The sequence below is a fragment of the Acromyrmex echinatior genome, chromosome 4 (genome assembly GCF_024713525.1).
Source record: "Acromyrmex echinatior isolate Ae372 chromosome 4, ASM2471352v2, whole genome shotgun sequence".
Taxonomy (NCBI): domain Eukaryota; kingdom Metazoa; phylum Arthropoda; class Insecta; order Hymenoptera; family Formicidae; genus Acromyrmex; species Acromyrmex echinatior.
This window is the reverse complement of record NC_141855.1, coordinates 11,962,165-11,980,555: the sequence shown is the minus strand read 5'-3', so window position 1 is coordinate 11,980,555 and position 18,391 is coordinate 11,962,165. Positions and strand designations below refer to the sequence as shown.

The 18,391-nt window shown below is 29.0% G+C and overlaps 1 protein-coding gene and 1 long non-coding RNA gene across 3 annotated transcripts; one reads left to right on the top strand and one right to left on the bottom strand.

Annotated features, from left to right (window-relative positions):
* The first annotated feature begins 3,768 nt into the window (after window positions 1-3,768).
* On the top strand, window positions 3,769-17,831 carry LOC105146515 (cytochrome P450 4C1). 2 transcript variants are annotated; one of them, XM_011056827.2, is made up of 11 exons: window positions 3,769-3,961; window positions 8,887-9,073; window positions 9,402-9,511; window positions 11,229-11,319; window positions 13,651-13,845; window positions 15,791-15,857; window positions 15,995-16,121; window positions 16,251-16,326; window positions 16,418-16,533; window positions 16,675-16,912; window positions 17,472-17,831. In XM_011056827.2, exons 2-11 carry the CDS (start codon window positions 8,899-8,901, stop codon window positions 17,810-17,812), a joined length of 1,536 nt encoding a protein of 511 aa, XP_011055129.2. In that variant the 5' UTR covers window positions 3,769-3,961; window positions 8,887-8,898; the 3' UTR covers window positions 17,813-17,831. The 2 variants fall into 2 exon arrangements, with proteins under 2 accessions (XP_011055129.2, XP_011055131.1); XM_011056829.2 differs by lacking the exons at window positions 3,769-3,961; window positions 9,402-9,511 and having other exon boundaries at window positions 8,953-9,073.
* Window positions 6,130-8,233, bottom strand: LOC147909980 (uncharacterized). The gene is made up of 2 exons (XR_015545047.1): window positions 7,875-8,233; window positions 6,130-7,779 (listed from the first exon to the last, which is right to left on the bottom strand). It is a non-coding gene; the product is annotated as an uncharacterized LOC147909980 (long non-coding RNA).
* Window positions 17,832-18,391: the final 560 nt, after the last annotated feature.

Here is an 18,391-nt window from a genome sequence, read left to right as displayed (position 1 = left end):
ACTAAAATGTATGTTACTCCTGAATAATTACATTATGGGACATCTTACATTATTCCTAAAAATATTAAAAGGTAGAAAGATTAGTCTTTAAAGAATTAACATTCTCACAGTAAACTGGAGGAGTCGACAACGCGGCGAGATGATGACAACTTCTCTCTGGTAACTGTAACAAGCATTTCCCTCCAGGAGAGCACAGGCAGCACTTTCACTGGGTCAGTCTGTACAAATTGGGAAGAGAAATTCGCTTGTCACTCATTACAGGGCCGAGGTCGCGTTTTCAACTATCGAAAGAGAAGGACTCACTTCGGCGATGGAGTCTTCAGCGCACCAGCTGGCGTCTGTCCGCGTCATGTTACTTCGTCAGTCATTCGTCGTAATACAGGTCGAATGTTAAATGCAATTGTTACGACTTTTATTTTGCATAAATAGAGGTGACTTCCATATTTCCATTCAATTTCCATTCAATCTGCAAATGGCATGTTTGAAATGGGAAGTATACATTCTATGTTTTGTCTCTTCACTTTTGACGAGAGATAAAATATGTGAATAAGTAGCAAATTGATGTATTTCTTGAAATGAATAAATAAAAAATGGAAACTTTTCATTATAGGCGATTCTCGGCTTGTGTTTGTTTGGCCGCAGAAAACCAGCCGGAGTCGACTCTCGAATGTCCTTGTGCCCCTTCTACGTGGTATCCTAGTTGGACTATTATTCATAGACGCTCTTCATCTATGGCCTGGAGAATTCTTACCTACATGTCTACCGCCTACCATGCCAATTACTCTACCGCCGGTTAAATGTAATGTCATTGAGCCGCGTTGGTACGATAATAACTGAATTTTTGCATCGCCTAATCATGTTCGCATAAATATATGTTTGCGATATCGCAAATATGATTTTATTAAAACACTATACAATATTCGATAAAAAAAAAATTATTTCGTTTGAAGGCTTTTTGATCTTTTTAATTACATTTGGAATTCGTTTTAATTATGAGATTTGCATTCGGGAAAAAACAGTTTCGCACAGTTTCAAGTTGAATGAAGACAATAATCATTACAATCTAAATTTAAAAAGTTGTATATACATGCTTGGGTCTCATAATTAAAGTCTATTTATATTATGAAAGGTAATAATTCAGTAACGTCCGTTTAGTAATCCGACGGCATCCTATAGAATTGTAATTATGATTGAATATGTGAGTTAAACGATAAAAAATTCAACTCCAAACAAAATATTATTAATAACGAGAGTTTTACGTAATTTTTGAACAAGTTGTAAAATTTGTTCATATCTGCTTTTTCATATTTCTGTATCACTTGCGATGATTTGCATTTTTTATTATAGCAAAAGAAATATTTTTCATACTTGTCGTGTCAGAATAAAGTTGCAATCAATTTATAAAATAAATGCTATATACACATATGTACGATTATAATATTGAAATATATGATTTTAATTTCTACACTTATTTTAACAAAATAAATTTGTCAAGGAAACTGAAATTAATTTACTTTCGAATAAAAAAAACGCGAAAGCAGCTGCACAATGGCAGAATAACTTTCTTTGAAAATAGGCACGAACGTTTGTACAGAATGTCTATAAAGTCTGATCTAGGCCTTATATCTCGGAAACGGTTATAGATATGAAAAAATGTTTTATACGAAAGCATGAATTTTAGGATATTAAGGAGAATGTATGATGAAAATATGGACTTGAATGATCTTCTCAAGATTAGGTCAATGTGACTGGTGTTTTCATAAATCAAATCCACTATTTTTTATTGCATATTCTTGTAGCTCATCAAGAACTTTTCAAAATATTACAAAAAAAGTTTCATTAAGAACTTTTCGAATTATGAGGATTGAGAGAGTTATAATACCGCCATTATTAGTATTACCTAAAGATCCTTTAATCAGAATTGCGACACGAGACGATTTGAATCAAACTTTTGTATGCAGGGTAGCAGTTTTAACAAAATTGATAACAGACCTTGGTGAAAATTTTTCTCAGAATTTTTTATATAATTTTTCAGAATTTCTATATAATTTTATAACTTTCTTCATTTTTTATACAAATTAAAACATTTCTCAGAAAATTAACATCTTTTCTCAGAATCTTTTATACATATATATTAATTATGAAATATCGAAAATTTCTAAGCTTTTTTGTAAGTATCTCTGATGAAATGTTATTAAATCTAAAAAGTTTAAAAATATTTTTTAAAAATTATGGGATGAGAAATTCCAAAATATTTTAGAATTTACTCTTGTATGAAAAATTTTGAAAGAAGATGTAAACTTCCAGAATCATCATCATCCAGCCTTTTGTTTTGTCCACTACTGATAGGCAGTCTTATAGACATAGGACTCCTCTAATGTTCGTCATCTTTTCCTATCCTGCACTGTGCCAATTCAATTTGTTGCTATTCTTTTCAGATAGTCGGTCCATCGAGTTGATGGATTTCTTACACTTTGCTTGCCTATTCTCGATCTCCATTTCAAGAGCCTTTTCGTCCATCGTCCATCTTTCATTCTGGCTACGTGTCCAGCCCATCTCCATTTTTATTTTGTTATGTACTCTATAATATCTTTAACTTTAATTCTTTGTCTGAGATCATCATTTCTCACTCTGTCCCGTATAGTTACTCCTAACATTGAGCATTCCATTCTACGTTGTATGACTTTTAGTTGCCGATGACTTAGTTAATGTCAGAGTTTCTGCTCCGTATGTTAACACTGACAGGGTGATATCAATATTTTTTAAATATTTTTAAATAAAATATTTTTCTTTTCAAACATATCGGTAGTTTGCTTTTAAATGTTTTTCTAAGTTTTCTATGTGCTACCCAGCTAACATACAAGAGGTTTTAGTCTTTGTTCGGACATCTTGGGTAATACTATAATAATAATGGCGGTACTGTAACTCTCAATCCTCATAACTCGAAAAGTCCTTAATGAAAATGAATTTTTTTGTATATTTTGAAAAGCTCTCGGGTTGAGCTACAAGAATGTGCAATAAAAAAATAAGAAGTTCCATTTATGAAAATCACATCGGTCACGTTGACCTAGTTTTCACTCAAAGTCCATATTTTCATCATATGTCCTTGTTAATGGGACACCTACAACTTTCGATATATGAAATATATCATATTATTATATTTTTCCATATCATAATCCGAGATATAAAGCGTGGATCAGACTTTATAGATGTCTTGTATAATCGGCACATTATACATAAATATACAACATTGAGAAATTAATTACTATTCGTAATATACACATATGAATTATGCTTTGAAGAGAATAAAGCAAGAGAAGACAGAGTATTATATAATGTTACCGGAATCGCTTTAGTAAAAAATAATTATAATTAAGCGTGATGGAGGTGATTAAGGTGAAGGTAATCGCAAAAATGGAGTGTGTATATATATATATATATGCTTTACGTAAGGCGATGAAAATAGAAATTACATCTTTACATTGCCTAGGAGAGCCTTCATTGCGTTTCTTTATAATATCTTAAGCATACGTTATCGTATTGTGAAATCTCTATTCTATCTCGTTACATCGGTAATCAGATATAAATCGGTGGTGTACAATGTTTTATACTCCTAAATTCGAGACACTGATGTATGTTATGACTGATATGAGTTTATCATGTGAGTACTTATCACTGTTAACTTACAATAAAAAAAGACTGCAAATATCAATTCTACGATATTCGCAGTCTCATTCAGTAACTAAATCTTGAATTGAAAAGAAGCTTTTATAATTGTTTCTTATTACAGGATTTATAAGTATACTATTTTCTATTTTATTGCATTTAACATTATTTAATAAAATTGATCTAAATTTAAATTATAAAACATAAATTATATAATAAATGCCAACAAAGTTACGATATTTAAATTGAATGTCAAAACAAGAAATTGCGGTGTTGTAGAAATATTTACGTAACGGTAAGTAGGGAAAGCTCATATTTTTAAGCATTATATTATGCCAAAAATTAAAATTAAAATTAATATTATACCATTATTTCTGATATTATTCAGTCCTCCAAAAATAATTTTCAAGTGAATGTAACTTTGTCAATAAATAATCACAATTTAAAAATATTTCAAAACTTGAAGTCTTTATTTTAAATCAGTATTTTAGGTAATGATCTGATACTGATCTTTTATGAAGCTATAAATACAAATGAAGTTCTTTATATCTCAAATTTTTTTACGAATTTTACAAAATTTTATGAATTAAAAATCACATCAAAACAGTTTACAACGTTAAGAAAAAGTGAATTTATATTATTGCGTACTTGTTGTGAATTTGTGAGCGCTGTATAATTTTTTTCACTAAGTTTTTTGGTTTTGACTGTACAGAAAATAAACGGAATAGCGCTCATTATATTATAAAAATAGAAAGATCAAATTTCTTTTTACAATGCATCTGTCATGTTTACACTGTTACATAACACATTTAATATTTTACAAATATATAAATTAAAGATAAAAACTTCTTTAAAAGTGAATTTTAAAATTCACTTTTGTATATGATTTTTAATTTATGTCATGAAACTTTTGTTTTGAAAATGAATTCTGAGATTAGATCGATCTCCATTTATATCCGTTTCAAAAAAATCAGTCAGATTGTCAGTCTAAAATATCGATCTGAAAAGAAACTTTAAGCTTTAAAATATTTTAGGATCATCTCATTTATGATCATTTTGATGAAGCACATTATTTTGAATAATTACCTACACCAACAAAAAAATGTTGGTGTAGATTTAATACACCTCTGGTGTGGATTTAAACGTCATGATGGGTGTGTGGATTTAAAACTCATGATGTTAAATCCACATTATATTGGTGCAAATTTAACACTAACACAGTGAGAATTATGTAAATACCGCATGGTGTTAAGTTCACAACACTTTTTTAGAATTTTAGAGGATAGGTGATTTTTACGCAATGCGCAATAAAGTTTATTACACAAAAGATATAAATGATGCACAATTTGAACAGTTATTATAATGTATGTACATAATTGATTTTCTCAATTATAAAAATTAATATAACTATAAAATTGTAAATTATGAAAAGAAGAGCATAAGGAACCACAGCAGAAGTTATAGTTTGTGATATTTAATTATTATTACATCAAAAATTGATTATTACAATAAAACATTAAACGTTTCGGCCACTATCTGGCCATCTTCAGTAAATTAATAATATTCTTAAGACGCAAAGTTACATCAAGTTGGAATAAAATTCAACCGTCGTGTATTATAATTGTAAAAAAACGTGTTTGCTTCGTATAATAATGTTAGAACGTCAGAATGTTAGAAGTCATATCATGAAAAGTGTAGAACGAGAATTTCCAGATTCTAATTTAAAATAATTTATTCTATCATTAATATCTTTTAATCGAAGTATAAAACAATAGAATCGTTTTACAGCAAAAAATATAATGATGAATCTCAAGTATAATCATTACACACAGATAGAAATTTGTCGTGACATTATGTGTTGTTATTGGTCATATCATATATTTTACCGCTATTTATATTCATAAGTCAAACAGTTTGAAAAGTTCTAGAATTATTTATTAAGTGCGAGAGAGATCTTTCTTTAGAAGAGGAAAATAACATCAGACAAACTTTCCATATCACTTTGTTTATTGATCCCACTTGTTTGGTCTTTTATATGTATCACTTCTTCTCAGAAATTCTTCGTTTCATTAATGATTATTTTGTATCTAAAATTCTTATCCCAAAATTGTTATTCCAATCCAATTTATGCATCTCATTCAAACGGTGACGTGAAACCACTGATATCTCAGAAGTAGGTTTCTTTATATCAGTCTTATGTTCTTTTATACGAGTTTTTAATTTCCTCTTAGTTTGGCCAACATACGACGATTCGCAGTTTAAACAATTAATTTTATAAACAACTCCGCAATGGTCATCCTTAAGCGCAAGGAATCTTTTCCTGTTTTTACAATTGTATTCAATTTATTCATAGGTTTATAAGCAATATCAAAACCATGAATATATGCAAGTTTTTTGAATTTTTCAGAAACCTTGCTCAAGTATGGTATCGTGAAAAATTTTTTCTTATTGGAATCGTATTCATTATTATTTTCTTCGCGATTTTGATCTGGATTAGTTTTATTTTCCAAAGTTTTTATTCTATTGTTAATTGTTGAAAATATGAATTGTTGAAAATATGAATTTAAGAGGATAGCCATTATTTAGAAGAGTGTGAATTAATTCAGAAATGTTTTTTTTATGAAATTTGGGATGGGACAACAGTAAAATTCTATCAAGCTGCCCAATGATTACTCCTCTTTTATGTGCTAATGGATGATTTGAAAAATAATTTAAATATCTCTCCGAATTGGTAGGTTTTTTATACATATCGAAGATGATACTTCCTCCTTGAATCATTAATTTGACGTCTAGAAAATTAATACCGTTTTCATCGCCAAAGTCAACCGTAATCTAAGTCTATCGTGATATGAGTTAAATAATTCTAGAACTTCTTCAACCTTTTCTTTATGTACAGCTAACACAATGTCATCAACATAACGCAAATAAAATAGCGAGATGATATTATTTGTACTAAAAATTTCTTATTCTAAGTCTTGTAAAACTATATTCGCTAGTATAGGAGATAAAGGAGAGCCCATTGGCATGTCAAAAATCTGTTTAAATATTTTTTTATCAAAAAATGTGGAATTAATTATAATCATAACTGCCTTAAATTCCTATAAAGGAATCGAAGTCTTATTTTCAATCCAGTTCCATCTACATTCGATGCTTTTTAATACTAAATCCGTCGGAATGTTAGTGTACATGGAGATCACGTCAAATGATATAATACTAAAATTTCTTTCGATTACCTTTCCATTAAGTTTATTTACTAAATCATGACTATTTTTTACGTAACTAAAATTATTATTATTACAATAGTCTATAATTTCTTTTAAGAAGGTCGCCAGTGGATAAAAAGTGCTGTTAATGCAACTAACTATTAATCTTAGTGGATGACCTTCCTTGCGAATTTTTGGCAGTCCATAAGATCTCGGAAGTTCATCATCAGATACATATAATTTTTTGTATACGTTTGAGTCAATATACCCCTTGTTTTTCCAATTTTTTAATAAGTTACTAATCTTCAAAGTTATTTTATTCGTAGGATCTTTCTTTATTAACTTATATGTCTGATCATTAAGAATCTCGTACATCTTCTCCCGATAATTTTCCCGATTCATAATTACCGTGGTGTTTCCTTTATCCGCTTTCGTGATTAGAATATCTGGATTCTCTGAGATGAATCGTTTAACCTCCCTTACACCTTCATGTATAATTTTATTTTCAATTCAGTATCACAATTGTTAATTGACTTAAGAATTTGGAATGTTTCATTCCTGACAGATTTACAAATTTCCTCGTCAGCTTTGAACAGATTGTGTTCGACGTGTTTTATAAATTTACGTGTAATTCTTTCTTTGTTGGTCAATTTATTGAATAAATTAAATTGTTGACCTAATTGCAATACTACTTTGGCTTTATTTGAAATATCAACATTACTAAGATTTATCGTTGGTATTTGAAATGTCAAAATTTGTGTTAAAGCTGTTAGGATCAATATTAATATTATAACTTGAATGTATTTTATTTGATATCATATTTTTATTAGATACTTTTTTTGAAATCAAAGGTGTACTAGAGGTATCGCCATTCATCTCAGAGGTATCGCTCAGAGGTATCGCCATTCATCTATAAAATTGTATTAAATTAATTACATGCACATTTTAATTTTAATTAATATAAATTAAATTAAATAAGTTAAAATTAATAATTTTTTTACATACTTATGTTTCTTTTTCGGATTATTTTAATAGAATGTTTAACATAGACTTGAATGAATTTTATTTGGATATTAGTAGATAATGTTGCACTTGTTTTATATATATATATATATATATATATATATATAGAGCACGTTTCTGAAAGAAAATATCATCTGATAGTTCGTACTTTATGTTCGTATCACATAAAAATAAAAACGTTATTATAAAAAAAAAATATTTTTGTACAATAGTGTTTGAAAAAATTCAATAAACTTATCTTCTCTCTCTCTCTCACACACACACACACACACACACACATTCCATACAGCACAGACGTTGTTGCTGACTAAGTTATATTAAAACATGACTCTCTGTCAAAATAATAAAATATTTTATTTGTATTCTATAGCAAATCTATCAATTTGATGTACAACTTTCCGTTAAGATTGGACACAGTTGTCATAATGCGATCTTACTAATAACTAATTGTTTTTGCATCATTAATTTATGTATTGAAAAGGATTGAAACAAGGGTCAAAACGTATACTTCAATTGCTTAATAAAGTTTTGATTAAATCACAGATATTAGTCTTATACCTTATATTGGCTCATATTGGCATTATACATATCATTAGATTTAATCTCTTAAGCCTATTATTATTACTTTTGTTTGTAATTTTTAATATTATATCAATATTAACAAGAGAAATGTCATTAGCTTTTGTCTTTAGTATATACCACATTGTACCACATCTAAACGCACGAATTTTAGGTGATATGATTCATTAACTTTAAATATTATAAAATATTTTTAACACATGGAATATAGTATTTTCTGATATATATTTTCTGATATACGCATCATCATCTTTATCTAATTGGACATACCTATCTCTGAAAAACATTTTTAATCAATATATAATGAAAGTCTTGTCAATATAACTTTTCTCGGTATGATATGTAATTTCATTATTACATTATCTTAATAAATCTAATGATGTATAAATTTACTTAATGAACTATTTATTTGAAGTGTTCACAGTTAATGAGAATGGATTTCATATTTTTGGGATTATGCATTCTTTGCATTGTTCTGATTTTTTCAATTCTGTGGAACTACCATCAATATATTATTCGACAAAAGTTCAGAAATATTCCCGAAGTCAAGGGATATCCTTTCATTGGTGTTGCATTTGAGTTTATGAAGTTATCAGATTATGGTATAAAGAACTTTATACATAAGATTTTGTCATTCTTTTATATAAAATGCCATTCATATACAGGGTTGGCCATATTCGACGGAAAGATGTTTTTTTTTCAATCATGGGAAAAAAACACATTTTTTGCTGTTCAATCTCTGTCAAAAGTTAGTGTTGCCAGATCTTTCCGTCGAATATGGCCAACCTTGTATATATATATATATATATATATATATATATTTGCATACGACTCAAAATAAAAAGTTTTCTACTTAAATTTATATAATAAATAAATAAAAATAACAATTAATAATTTATTAGTATAATCATTAATGAATCTAATTGTTAGGTCGCATAAAAAGGTATTCCTCGTTTATAGAGGAGTTTAAAGAAGGAATATTCATGTACCAGATTGGAACCAAACCTTTTATTAACATATTTAAGCCAGAATACTTAGAGGTAAATAAAATCCATTTATATTAACAGAAAATAACATCCGTTATATTTTTTACAATGATTAATGTATTATAGAAGAATTCATTCTTAAGTGGGATTTTAGTTCAATAGTAAATATTAAAAAAAGAAGAAAGATTATGCAAAATTTGTTTATCATCATTACTGTTACGATGTGTAGTAATTAATCTTTAGCACACACATAATGATTTTCCGAAATGATTTTCTTTTTTAAAACACAGTGACTCGTTCATGTTAATTCGTTCGAGTTACTCATAATTTTTATCATTTTTACAACCATACAAAAATTGATGAGCCTTGCATATATTTTGATATTTTTAAAAAAGTATTTATAAAATTGTTTATTAAAAAAAAAGAGAAACGTTTGACTTTTAACATCTACAGATAAAACATTATGTATCTTTTTATCATATGTTTAAAATTTTACTTAAGATTATCATAAAATGATTTTTTTAAAGATTTGTTTGAAGCTTTTAGTAATTAAAGATAAGACATTATCTATATATACGTCTATATAAATATATATATAATATATATATATATATATATATATATCTATATATACATCTATATAAATATATATATATATATATTTTAAGACGGGGGGAGGATGGGAGATAACTAGGCATGTTCGAAAGATAATTATTCTTCTGCTCCTGTATTCTGTAACTACGCAGTTATTATGTGTTCATAATAATACATGACGAATTGCAAAATTTCGCTGCAGCTTCCTATTCTGTAACTCGTAACTTAAGACAGTATAACGACATCGTTGCGCAGATATGATATAAAAAGTTGCGCAATGATTTTACTGTCTTAGGTCCATTTTCACAATATATGGTTATCTAAAAATTAAAAGCAGATTATCAGCAGATTCATCAATAAAATTTATTCATGAATTTCTTAGTTATCTTTAATCTTTAAGTAACCATATATTGTGAAATCGGGCCTTAATGAATAGAGGCCCTGTCTCTGTATTCTGTAACTCGTTATGCAATCGTTATTCATAATGTTCATAACGACAGTTGCGCAGCTTTTTTACTAAATAAAATATCTGCGCAACTGTCGTTATGAGCACATAACGAGTTACAGAATTCCGCTGTTAAGGTCCATATTTTGTACACGTCTACCGACAGTTATCAGTATCGTTAAGTAGCGACAGTCAATGAGAACCGAGCTTTTTTCTTAGAATAGCTCTTGTCATTGACTATCGTTATCAATATCGACAACTGTCGGTAGACGTATACAGAATATGGGCTCTGAAGTTTCAAAAAAAGGAAATGTACAGGATACGAATAATAGTATAATTATGAATACTAAGAATTACTTTTTCATCATTATAATGTAACCAATTATTCATTCTTTACAAGTATATATTGTAAATATATATATTATAATAATTTGCAGTGTGAAATTTGTTTAAAGAAATTAAATTTTTTTTAAAAAGCATTTATTTTTAACAAATCGGATTTATTGTTACAGTTACAACAGAAATGGAAATTTGTTATTATAGCGAAATAATTTACAGATTTAATAAAACTGCTTTTGATAAATTAATTGATTTAATAATCATAGTATTATCTTTTATGACTAATGAAATTGGTTGTAGCATAAATATATAAGTAAACATTATATCAGTAAAAAACACGTTGCATCTTATTTCTGAATATTATTAGATTACGTTTCTTTCAAATATTTACAGCTTATTTTTCCTAGCACCGTAAATATCACAAAAGGAAACTCTTATGATCTGCTGAAACCTTGGTTGGGCAATGGACTTTTAACATCTACAGGTAAAACAAAATCATTACATATCTTTTTGTCGTACGTTTAGAGTTTTACTGAAGGTGGTTATATCGCAAAATGACTTTTCTTAAGATTTGTTTGAAGCTTTTACTAATTAAAGATAATGATTCTGATATGAATTCTCTATACATATATTTTAAGGGGGAGGGAAGGGGGTAACCAGGCATGTTTGAAAGATAATTGCATTTGAAGTTAGTATACTTTTAATATACAAGTATGCTGACAAGAAGTTCCCTATGCCAAGACAAAGACCGACAGTACATTTTTAATTAGCGCAAAAGCGGTATTTAGAAATTCACTCAAAAACTAAAGGATTATAGATAAATATAATACGAATCTCCTAAACTAAAGGATTATAGATAAATATAATACGAATCTCCTAAATCGAAGAAAATGGGAAGCTAATATTAATTATAAAATCTGCTTTATTACTTTGAAAGTTGCTTTATTACTTCACTTCGCTTATCAACTCATTCTTAAACACCGGTGCACAGTGGGAAAATAAAATTATTGTTAAAAAATTGCGATCTGTAGCAATTTTTGAACAGTGATTTTTCTTTACCACTGAATGGTGCCCTCATGCGCTGGCGCTTCGGGCGATATCGGCCTGTTTCACGTTGTGAAATTAGTACTGAATCTTTCATTGTTTAACACACTTTATGTTAAACAAATGTGTCGGTATTCATAGTCGATTCTTGCATATAAGACTGTCTTAAGTACAATCTTAAGTCATAAGTCAATCCGAGGCCCAATGGGGAAAAAAATGTTTGAAAAAATGTTTTTTTTAAACATTTTTGAAAACGTTTAAAATAAAGAAGAGAAAAGTCTCCTTTTTTTCATTAAAAAAAACGTTAAAAAAAATATATGTTTAATATTAAAAAAACATTTTTTTAATATTTCATGGAAATGTTTTTTTAATGTTAAAAATATGCTTTTTTATGATTTGACAAAAATGTTTTTATAATGATAAATTAAAATAACAAGAAAAGTTTCTTTTTTTTCATTCAAAAAAACATTTATTCAAATGTTTATTAAAATAAATTTCAGTAATTTATAAATTATATCACTTGATTTATATTTGTTAAAATTTTTAATGTATTAATATAGTTTGATTTTGTTTCATTCTATATATGCAAGCTTATGCATAAGCTTTGATCTAAAAATTACTAGCAAATTCTTTATTTTTAAATACGAGGTAATCTTAAACAACATTCAAGAAATTTTAGCCGTCGGTCGGACATCTTAAATCCATTCTATAATGCAGTAATAAGACTGTCGTAAGAGGGAGTAAAATATGGCGTAAAGCATTAAGACCGGGAGTAAGCGAAATGGTTATTCCCATTACGCCTTATTACTTTACTGCTAGCCAATCAAAGCTTATTATAAGACAAGGCGTGAAAAAGGCACGTAAGAACTTCTTACTTCCTACTGCTTACTACATTGTAGAATAGGCTTTAGGCAGTACTAATGCCAGTGCGGCGATATTAACTTTGAAGTCTTATAACTCGAATCGAAAAGTGTTTAATGGAAATATACTTTATCATAGTGTTTTGAAAAGCTTTCGAGCTCTTGATAAGCTACAAGAATATATAACGAAAAATTGGAGTTCTATTTAAAAAATTCAAAAAAACCTTATTCTGACCTTGATAACGTCACCCAAGGTCAAACCATCTTATGTCTCCCTCGAAATCATAACACTTTTATCTGAACATATTTTTGATTCGATGCCTTCTTTTAGAGATAATAGCTTACAGATAACACTTTAAATGCTCCATTCTGTATATGTATTTGTACTCTGAAAAACAGTATATTTTAGTTAAACAAAAAAACAGTATATTTTAGTTCTTATGATTTATTCAAATACACCGTTACGCGTCGTTGATTGTATACTTATTCAGATTATTGTTTGTTGCTTACGTATCTGAAAATTGTATTAGTTTGGTCTAATGAAAAGGTAATGAGCAACTATCCTCGGCCTATGTTAAAAAGTCTGTTATATATATTTGGAGTTGGCTATGTGATGTTATGTGTAACTTGCGAGTATAATTTGTTTTTAAATAATGAGCACAATAAGTGTTTTATTATGAGATGGATTCCGATAGGAATTATTCAATTATTCTCTTTTATATTGTATTTTCTAAGGAAAACGGAGAAATGCGTTTTTATTGAAAAATTCGTCTGAAAGTAGGAAAAACACAGAATATTTTTACTATTTCAAAAATTAAACCTATAACAAAACCACATGTTTTTTAAATTAACTTTGTAATTCTATTTTTTGTAATATTCTACGTAAGTACACTATATTTTAATGCTTTTAGGTAAACAATGGTTTCATGATAGAAAACTCATCGGACCAACGTTCCATTTTAGTATATTAGACCAATTTGCTGTGATTCTATCTGAAAAAGCAGAGATCCTGACAAAGTGTCTCGAAAAAAAAATAAAAGACAATCCAGGGAAAGCCGTTGATATTTTTCCTTTTATGATCAATGTGACTCTTGATATTATCTGCGGTAATGTAACATATTTTTAATTACAATAACATGTATAATTATAATACTTTTTGTGAAGAAATGTTTGTTGACACAGTACGTTTTATGTTGTAAATTATGCAAAGTTTCGTCCGGATGGACATATGTAGTAACATTCTGTTGCACTATCTCCAACAGGAAATTTAAAACTTGACAGGAAAAAGGCTGACTATCAGATGGCATCAAATGCGCGTGTGCGTCTTCATTGTTTTCCTGTTGTACGTTTCCTCGTGTGACAATTTTATTAATCTTTTTTAGTTTTCTCTTCATATAATAGGAAAATCAGAACGTAATTCAAGGAAGAGGAAGAGCTCTTCATCGAGAGACCGTCTTGCAGTTCTCAAGGAGATCTCACGCCCTTATAAATGTTCTCTCAGATAGGGAGGCTGGTCTCGCTTCTCCCTTTTATCCTTATCAGCGTCTCCTTTTCGATCTGAACGTGATGATCGAATGTCTCTATCGAGTCGAGAGCCGCTTGATCGCAAAGCCAATTTCCCTTCTCGAAACTTCCGCTTCAGACTTCGTCGATGAAGATTCTTTAGTAGCGTCTGCGAGTCAGGAGGGAGAGATCCAAGAGAGATCCGCATATTATAGTCGTGTACGTACTTACTAGATGTGTATTTGTAGAATACAGATGGACAGTCGTCATACCTTTCTATTTTTAATCAGAGGATTTTCTCCTCCTTTTTGCTCGTTAGTTAATGAACGAGTTAATCCCTTCCCCTCCAGTTTCTGCTGCTACTCTGTCTAGTTTACCCATTTCCGTAGGATTAAACAAGAATAATGCGAATGCTTTGACGACGAAACTGTTTGGTCCCAACCTTGTTGGTGTCGACATTCAGCCCTGGAATCTGATCGAGAGGTTCTGATGAAGAAATATTCGCCTTCCAAAACTCTCTCTCTCTTTTTTGAGGGCTCTTAAATTGAATTCGGAGTGCAGATCAGCTTTAAGAAATTCTATCATCAAGAGAAATGATTTTAACTGTAAGGATCACGACCAAATTGATATTGTTTTGTGTACCCTAGAAGAAGGTATTTCGAATTTCCTGAAGCCGGATCTATATCCAGCAAACGAGAATGGATTAAAATGGATTGAAATTTTTTTCTATTCGAATGCGTATTTTATAAATAGCAAATACTTTTTTTAAATTTAATTGGATTTAATTGGATTCAATTAAATCTAATTGGATGCAATTGAATTGAAAAACTGCATTTCCTATTCAAAATTTTGAATTGAACAGTATTCACACATATATTGTGTGCACAGAAAAAGCTAATATTATTTTTAGATTGAAAGGCATAGAGATATGCTCCATGCAATTCCTATAAATGAATAAAAATGCATAGAGGATTAAAAAAGCATGCCGCTCGACATTTAGGAGCGTATGACGCTCGTAGATATGAGATCCATCCGCTTTGGGTGCTCACGCTGTAAACTTCATTCTATTTTTTTCGTTTATTATATAATTTAAGATATCATAAGATAAAATGAAGCAGCGCGTATGCGTTGCTTCATTCTATCTTATGTAATGTTATGTTTCGACAAATGAAATCTCTACAATTATGCAATCTCGTTTGGATAGACAATCCCACCCACCCGCTCAAAATAAACAGATTTGTGGATTTTGGACAGATTGTGGACTTTAAATTTATGAAGACTCATGCCCATACACACGCCTGATATTCAGCCTTTTTCCTTTCAAGTTTTACATTTCCTGTTGGGGATAGTGCAGCGGAATATTACTACATATGTTCATTCGGATGAGACACAAAATGGAATCGAATTTCACGATAAGATTGTTCAATTAATCAATTTTATCACTCATTCTATGGATAGTAATAAAGAAAGAAATATGTTAATTTAAATTCTAGTATTATAAATGATTAAGGATTATCAACAATATTAGTTATTACAGTTATCTTACAGAAACGGCAATGGGTGTGGATGTACATGCTCAAGAAATTGTAAACGAATATACATCAACAGTACATCAGTTAGTTTTTATAAAATTCTTATAATGTTATTATTAATAAACAGTTAATGATTTATTACTTAGAGTCAATTAACAATAAAATTTAATAATTAATTACAATGCAATTTCTGTAAGTTGAATTCCAATTATATTTTCAGAATCTCCAAGTTAATATCGAATCGAATGATTCAACCATGGTATTGGATTGACTGGTTGTACTATTTATTACCTACAGGGAAACAGTTTAAATCAATGCTTGATATATTACATGGATTTACAAAAAAGGTATATTATAAGTACTTTAATAACACATGCATTTATATAAATTTAAAATAATGTTTAAGTTTCACTACTTTTTTTACATTGCTTCATTAAAAGAAATTTCATGTTTACAACTAATATGATAAATTATAGGTAATAAGTAAAAAAAAGATTGACCGACAGTCGCAAAATGCGAAACTCGAAAATGAAGATGATGAATTTAACATAGGTGTGATTACAAATTTTAATTATATTTCGTTCATTATATATATCTTTCTATTTTGTAAATATTTCTTAGTTAATAAAACTTATTGTATCAGGTAAGCGAAAGAGAAAAGCGTTTTTAGACTTATTATTAGACCAAAATGAGAAAGACTACTGCACTCCTTTGACTGATGATGAATTGAGAGCACAAGTCGATACGTTCATGTTTGAGGTGAGATGTTCGAAGTTAAAATTAAAATTTTCTAATTTTTAATATATAAAATTTAATATATAAAATTTTCTCTTATTAATTTCTCGGCAATATATCTGTGCAAATAGAAAGTACATGTAAAATAATATGAAATTATAATAGGGACACGATACAACTGCTGTTGCTATAACCTGGGCATTGTTTCTTTTGGGCAATAATCTCGAGCATCAGGAAAAAGTTCACAAAGAACTCGAGGAAATTTTCGGAGATTCAGAGGTACCAGCCAGTGTAAAAGAACTGTCGCAATTAAAGTATCTTGAAAGAGTTATAAAGGAGACACTTAGAATATTCCCAAGTGTACCTTTAATCGTGAGGGAACTAGTAGAAGATGTAAAAATAGGTAACTCTGTCTGTGGTATTAATTAAGAAAAAGATTTTAAAGAACTTACAATACAGGATGATTCGGAATAAACGTTTGTCCTTAAAGTATCATATTTCGCAAAGGAAAAATCGTCTTATGACTCCGGCACATTAGCGCGATGTACGCGTCGCACGCGACACGCGATATCCAATGAGACTATAACTTTAGAATGAAAACATCGATAAAGCTGTATACTCATTATATCGCGTGTCGCGCTAGTATGCCAGAGATAATAGAATTAGGAAGTCAGGAATATTATACTTTAAGGAAAAACGTTTATTCTCTGAATCACTCTATATAATTTATAAATAAGTTAAATGTTATAAGGCGAAAAAATTAAAAAATTTAAAAAATAATATTCATACATACAATTTACTAAAAATTAAACAAGTATAGTATATTTAAAGATTGATAATAACATTATAATCTCACAAAAATTTAAGTTTCAAATCATAAAAAAAACGTTTATGTGGACAAAGACAATGTTTTATATAAACAACTACATAGTTCATATATTAATTTATTTCTTCTATTTTAGATAATTATACACTTATGAAAGGTACTTCAGTTATATTGACCATCCTATTAGCACATCGAAATCCGGCGGTTTGGCCGGACCCATTGAAATTCGATCCGGATCGCTTCCTTCCAGAAAACTCGCAGAATAGAAATCCGTATGCTTATATTCCGTTCAGCGCCGGACCAAGAAACTGTATAGGGCAAAGATTCGCTCTACTCGAAGAGAAAACCGTATTGACTGCAATTCTCAGAAAGTGGAGAGTGAAAAGTGTGAAAACAATCGACACGATTGAGTACGGCGGTTCTCTCATTACGCGTCCAGTTGAAGAAGTATTCATACATTTTACGCCAAAAAAATAAACAGTTTCAGCAAATAAAATCAGTATCGTTCTTCCATTATAACAAGGTCTTTCTATCTTTTGATTATTAGTTGAGTTTTTATTTCTTGATTATTAATGATTTAACTTTAAAGTTTTCAATTTTATCATTGTTTTAAAGAAGTATTTTGCGGTTTTAAGATATTTTTTTGACACTGACTGGTTTATAAGTCAAGTATTAGTTTTTGACAAAATATTTTTGTGATCAATTTGCTTGCGATATAGTTGATTATAATCATGTTGAGCTTTTTTCCTTTCATATAATTTCTTTAAAGTTGCTTATCCATAATTTAATTCTGATTAGATTTTATCGTAATTTTTAAACATTCTCATCAGTGTTTTATTTTCGACATTGAATATTCTTAATTAAGGTAGAGAGAGCTCGTTATAACAAATTAATCATTACTTACATTTTATATTTAATAATAATAAAAAACATATAAAAAGAAGAGTATAAAAAACCACAGCACAAGTTATAGTTTGTGATATTTAATTATTATTACATTAATTAAAACATTAAACGTTTCGGCCACAATCTGGCTATCTTCAGTAATTCAATAAT